The following is a 6,025-nucleotide window of genomic DNA, read 5'->3' on the forward strand; positions in this document are numbered from 1 at the left end:
TTGTTAACTGGGTAAAATGGTAAAATTGAATACTATTACGAGTTTTTTGGATTTAATTGAATAAAAAAAATATTAAAAAAAACTAAATTGAGGCCAAGAATTTTTTTTTATATTTTTTCCAACAAACAAACATTTATCAATTACATTAATCATAAATCACAAACTTAAAAATAAAATAATCATCAACTACTATTTAACTTTTAAAAAAGAAATAACTATACTTTATCGAAATAAAAACAAAGTCTTTAGATACGTTGCTAAAATCGAACACTTCGAAAATGCTCGACCTTTAACACATGCTATTTTGAACTGTTTCTTTGCCCTCTCTAGTTTTTTGAATTTCTAGGAGACCGTTTATTCTCTCTCCTCCCCTTCTCTTTCTCTCTCTCTACGAAGAAACACTCTCATCCCTGCCGGCGTGTGTCTGATCGCAGATCTATCAGTAATTGTGTTATTTTGTCATTCTGATTTCGTGCTTGGATCTTCAAACGCTATTGTAAGTTATCAATTCCTTTTCCGTTTTTGAAACTCGTTTACCTCTTCAAAATATGATCTTTTAGAGTTTGAAGTATCAAATTGCTTGATTCAATATGAAATTTTCTCTCTTTACACTAACGAATCGACATACTGAGCTCACAGTGTTTTATTTACCGGGCGTCGTTCGAAATCATGGGTTTTTCTTTTGATGATTATTAGGTTTTTTTTCCTTTTAATATTTCAAACTGCTTCTCTTATTGTTAGTTATTTGTAGATGACTGTAATTAATCGGATTCGGATCTATGTGCAGGAAAATTAAGTTTATCAGTAATCGGTTAACAGTAATCTGGTTAAAAGGCTTGTTTGTGGAGAGCTGGGGTAGGGTTAATTAAAGCGAGTTTTAGCAAAGATATGATCTCATGGACTCTGTTGTTTCTGAATTAGTGTTTCTTCTTTAGTTTCTTCTTTTACACAATAGCCTCCACTTTAGTTTCCGTTTCACTTTTCTTTCCTTTCTCTTTGTGTGATCTTATGCTTCTCAAATGCTGATTAGGGTTTTATTTGTTTTCTCTACTACACTTTATTATGCAGGTAGATTCTCCTCCCAATTACTAAGACCTGATAATGCTTTTGGGGGAACAATACATAGAGATTTACAAGCAAGCATGTAATAAGGAGATCAGCAATGGAAAGCGATTTGATGGGTTCTTCTTCTGATGGCCTCAGCAAACCACTTCAAAAAATGCGATCTCTAAATGGGTATGCTGAATGTGAAACTATCAGATATTTATTACTCTTAATGTGCACACTAAGCTAGGAATTCCTTATTACATATATGTATCAATGTCATAATATGATTTGATTGAAAGCATCACCTTTACACCTTGTATAATTGATAAAAGTATGCTACTTTTTGTAGGAGAACTAGTGGCCCTACAAGACGTTCAACAAAGGGGCAATGGTCTGCTGAAGAGGTAATTTGAACCCTATGGTTTCTATATGAGTAAATTGTGTAATATCATTATGCATGTAGTTAGGGTTGGTTATATCGATCCATTTGAACTTTAATTTAGCTTAATAGTCTTTCCTTTTTTGCTAATCTTGTTTTTCTCCCAAATGGTAATTTGAACCCTATGGCAAGGTAAATCATAAATGCTCACATGTTTCTTTGATTCTGCTTCTCTAGATCTGTTTTCTTTCCTCTATCTTTCTCCACACAACCACACCCATTTTATGTTTCCATACATTATATTTGATGGATTCTTAAACTTGATGGAATGTTTCTTCAATTCTAGGATGAAATTCTATGTAAAGCTGTTCAGCAATTCAATGGCAAGAACTGGAAAAAAATAGGTACTTTTTCTTCATGTGTCCTATTTTTTAATGGTTCATCTCAATTTAGGATAAGTTTCTTAACTAGTGTTTAAACTCATACAAATCTCCTTTTTACCCCTAACATCATGACATGTTCAGCTGAGTGTTTCAAGGATCGAACTGATGTTCAGTGCTTGCATCGGTGGCAAAAAGTTTTGAACCCTGAGCTTGTTAAAGGTCCATGGTCAAAAGAGGTTAGTCATAATTTTGGTTATATAATATAATATATAATATTAATATATACCAAAAGAATAAACATACAAACAACCACTTGCCAAATTGACTACAGTTATAATGAAATACTATTACATTTGTCTTTTTGATGATTAATCCTACTTTTTGCCACATCATTTGTACATGTAAGTTGTAATATCTATCATCTTCCATTAAAGACTACTAATTCTTTTAATTTTTTATAATGTACTCAGGAAGATGAAGTAATAGTTCGTTTAGTAGAGCAATATGGAGCTAAAAAATGGTCCACCATTGCACAACACCTACCTGGACGTATTGGTAAGCAGTGTCGTGAGAGGTATGATTACTTTTATAATATTCTTTTTAAGAAAAACCATTTACACCTTAATATAAAATTATAAATAATAGAAATTTGCAGGTGTTACACTTGAGTTGAGGAGCTAATAATGGAAAATATAAACATATCACTTTTTTTTAAAGACACCCACAAATTTCTTTTTTAAATCTTGCGATTTTTTTAGCTATTATGAACTTGTAGAATGTTCTTGTGTTGACCTGATCATGTCCTATTTATTTATTATGATTTAGGTGGCATAATCATCTGAATCCTAACATAAACAAGGAGGCATGGAGTCAAGAAGAGGAAATAGCATTGATTCATGCTCATCAAGTTTATGGGAATAAGTGGGCTGAGTTGACAAAATACTTGCCTGGAAGGTACACTTAGTTTTACTTTTCCTGGATATGAACAAGGGCAAATTTGTAATTTTGTATAAGGTTATGATTTTAATGGAAAAAAGACACAACACTTTGGTAATAAGTTAGTTATATTCCTAATGTGATTCTCAGATCGGATAATGCTATCAAGAATCATTGGAACAGTTCTGTTAAAAAGAAACTAGATTCCTACTTAGCATCCGGTTTGCTTCCACAATCCTCCCAAGGATTGCCACCTGTCACCCGAACTAACCAATCATCTGCTTCCACATCATGGCCACAACAACAACAACAACAACACAGTGGAGATGAAAGCATCCGAAAAGAAACTGAAGACATCTCAGAATGCAGCCAAATGTCAATTGTTATGTATCCTCAAAACGAAAGTCAACCACCTGAAAACTCTAGTCAACCCAATGACTTTGACTCTTATCCAACTTCAAGTTTGACCCGTGATTCCTTAATCATGGACCAATCTTTCTCACATGATTGGGAAATGATTCCGATTATTCCGATTCCTTCACTAGATTCAACCGACCAATCAGAATTCATCAACTGTATAGATCTTGATCAAAACCATGAAGCAGTGTTACCATATCCAATCGAAAATATCAGTGCTGATGACGTGGCAGATGTTATGCTGATGTCAGCAGATGAATCTGAAAATCCGAATAGCAATGAAACTGATTTAAACACACAATCATATTATTCCGACTTGTTGTTAGCTTCATGTTATCAGTCTGCTGTATACATGCCAATTCAACCACAATCTTTTCCTCCAATTGAAGAACAAGAACAAGAACAAGAACAAAAACAAGAAGAAGAAATCCATTACACAAATGATTCTAAAAATTCTTGTAAAAGTGAAATTGATAATGAAACGGGAGTTTTATCATACGATCCACCTCGATTTCCGAGTTTAGAGATCCCGTTTTTCAGCTGTGATTTAGCACAATATGGTGGAGATATGCAACACGAATACAGTCCATTGGGAATCAGGAAGTTGATGATGTCATCGATGAATTGTTTTAGTCCGTACCGATTATGGGAGTCGCCACGAACCGCCAGTCCGGAGGCGGTGCTGAAAAGTGCCGCCAAGACTTTTACAGGCACACCGTCGATTTTGAAGAAACGAAATCGGGATTTGTGTTCGCCTTTGTCTGAAAAAAGATGTGAAAAGAAAGTGGAGAGGGAATCCTTTTGTAATTTGGCTAGAGATTTTTCTAGGTTAGAAGTTGTTTTTGATGAAAAAAAGGAACCAGATTTGGGAACATTTGTTGAAGATAAAGAGAATTTAAATCCAGAAGGTGTTGATGGGACCTTATTGAAAGTGAGTATTTATGGTTGGATTATTTATTTTTTAATTTTTTTATATTGGAATAATCAATAATGAGATTATTGTTTTTAGACATGTCAGGTTCAGTCATCGGGGGTTCTTACAGAACATAATTTGGATAATTTGTCGTTTTTTTCTCCTGATAAATTTACCAACAAATCGGATACACCCAAGGGGTCAAATGGTAAATTTTTGGAAAAAAGAAGCTCAAAATCTTTATTGGATCAAAGCAGTGTGATGACATCATCATCATCATCACAGTTGGCTGTTGAAAATTTAGCAAATGATACTTGGGGTGAAAACTTTAACATGTAAGCTCAAAATCTATATTATCAATGATAAGAGAGAGGATGAGAGGAGGGCATTTACGTCTTTTGTAATATTTTTTGTTTTTTGTTTGTAGATTTAGTGAAACACCTTTAAAGAGAAGCTTTGAATCTCCTTCTGCATGGAAATCCCCTTGGTTTTCTTTTCTACCTGGGCCAAGAGTTGATACAGACATAACAATTGAGGTAATTTCACATCTAACCCTGTTTATTTATTAAATGGATAAAAATGTTGTTTAAAAATGAAAAATCATATGTTGTAGGATATTGGTTACTTTGTGAGTCCAAGGGAAAGAAGCTATGATGCTCTTGGGTTGATGAAACAGTTAAGTGAGCACACTGCTACTGCATATGCAACTGCTCAAGAGGTCTTAGGAGATGAAACTCCTGATTCTATTCTAAACAAAAGATATGCTGAAAAGACTCAACAAGAATCATCAAATCTCTTGGTATGTTTATCTATATTTCTTATGTGAAATAGTGTATTTATCTATATTTCTTATGCATTTATATTTTGGAACCTTTGTAGACAGAAAGACGCGTGTTGGATTTTAGTGAATGTGTAAGTCCGGTCAAAGGAGTCAAAGGAGCCGAGACTACAAGACATGTGACAAATTCAAGTTCAAGTTCATCTTCGTATCTGTTGAAGGGTTGTAGGTGACTTCACTTCATACTCAAGAAAAAGTTTATATACATGTTATATATAAGTATATATGTTATATATTATTACCATTTTATTATTACTTTATCAAATCTTTGTTGTAATGTAATGTGATATAATTATTGTTTATCTATCTTTGCATGTCCTTGAGCACATTGGGTGAGACGAAGTTCCAGTATTTATTACATTGACATCGTTCTTTGTTCTTTGTTCTATGTTCTAGTCCAGTGTGGTTTTAAATCTCGTGTTTGGACATTGATCTTTTGAATCATTTTTTTAATGAAAAATATCTTATATGGCATGACAAAAATGTTAGACAACAAAGAGATAAAGGTTTCGTGTTCATTTTTTTTTATTAAAAATTATGTTATATGACATAACAAAAATGTTAGACAACGGTGAGATAAAGGTTTTGTGTTTATGTTTGTTAGTTATTAAAACAAATAAGATTGTTAAACAATGCAAATCATTGGGCACCAACATGTATGAACACAAAGTTTGATTTTTTTTTTATTATTATAAACATTTTTTGGCGTCAGTTGTTGGTTGTTTCGTGTCTGAATGATGGTTAAAAATGTTTTCTAGGCCAATCAAGAAGGATTGATTATTGTTGCAAAATGCAAATATCTTTTTCCAAATGGTGCCTAAGGTCATAAAGACTTTTACCGTAGCGGTGATTTCCATGTATGTTTTTAGAGCTTTTGACTAGTGATAACCCTTACCAATAGCTAAATATTGAAATAGACGTTACATCTTCTAAAAAAATTAACTAATTAACATTTAGCTAATTAACTCTATTTCTATAACTAATTAATGGAAAATCTAGAATTTACATGTAGCTAACTAATTGTATTTCTATAATTTAGAGATTGTAAGTGATATAGTTCTTTTTTCATTCTTTATTGTTAGTAAGAATTTATTTTCTTTTTGGATTTCTAT

At 32.7% G+C, this 6,025-nt stretch overlaps 1 protein-coding gene across 4 annotated transcripts; it reads left to right on the forward strand.

The window, feature by feature from the left end:
• The first annotated feature begins 288 nt into the window (after positions 1 to 288).
• On the forward strand, positions 289 to 5,301 carry LOC145119791 (transcription factor MYB3R-4-like). Of its 4 annotated transcripts, none has more exons than XM_079055533.1 (13): positions 289 to 496; positions 788 to 855; positions 1,069 to 1,236; positions 1,397 to 1,451; positions 1,773 to 1,830; positions 1,951 to 2,045; positions 2,280 to 2,383; positions 2,635 to 2,763; positions 2,896 to 4,093; positions 4,172 to 4,410; positions 4,503 to 4,611; positions 4,689 to 4,874; positions 4,959 to 5,301. In XM_079055533.1, exons 3-13 carry the CDS (start codon positions 1,163 to 1,165, stop codon positions 4,989 to 4,991), a joined length of 2,280 nt encoding a protein of 759 aa, XP_078911659.1. In that variant the 5' UTR covers positions 289 to 496; positions 788 to 855; positions 1,069 to 1,162; the 3' UTR covers positions 4,992 to 5,301. The 4 variants fall into 4 exon arrangements, with proteins under 4 accessions (XP_078911659.1, XP_078911656.1, XP_078911657.1 ...); XM_079055530.1 differs by having other exon boundaries at positions 292 to 496; positions 4,955 to 5,301; XM_079055531.1 differs by lacking the exon at positions 788 to 855 and having other exon boundaries at positions 292 to 496; positions 4,955 to 5,301.
• Positions 5,302 to 6,025: the final 724 nt, after the last annotated feature.

Source organism: Lactuca virosa, chromosome 6 (assembly GCF_052849685.1).
Source record: "Lactuca virosa cultivar CGN04683 chromosome 6, Lactuca_virosa_CGN04683_v6, whole genome shotgun sequence".
In the NCBI taxonomy this organism is placed as follows: domain Eukaryota; kingdom Viridiplantae; phylum Streptophyta; class Magnoliopsida; order Asterales; family Asteraceae; genus Lactuca; species Lactuca virosa.

Excerpts from the sequence above, each read along its gene's own strand:
- LOC145119791 (XM_079055530.1), top strand. The coding sequence starts at position 1,163 with ATGGAAAGCGATTTGATGGGTTCTTCTTCTGATGGCCTCAGCAAACCA. Across the intron at positions 2,384-2,634 it reads GGTAAGCAGTGTCGTGAGAG|GTGGCATAATCATCTGAATC; the intron begins GTATGATTACTT and ends ATTATGATTTAG. Across the intron at positions 4,411-4,502 it reads TGGGGTGAAAACTTTAACAT|ATTTAGTGAAACACCTTTAA; the intron begins GTAAGCTCAAAA and ends TTTTGTTTGTAG.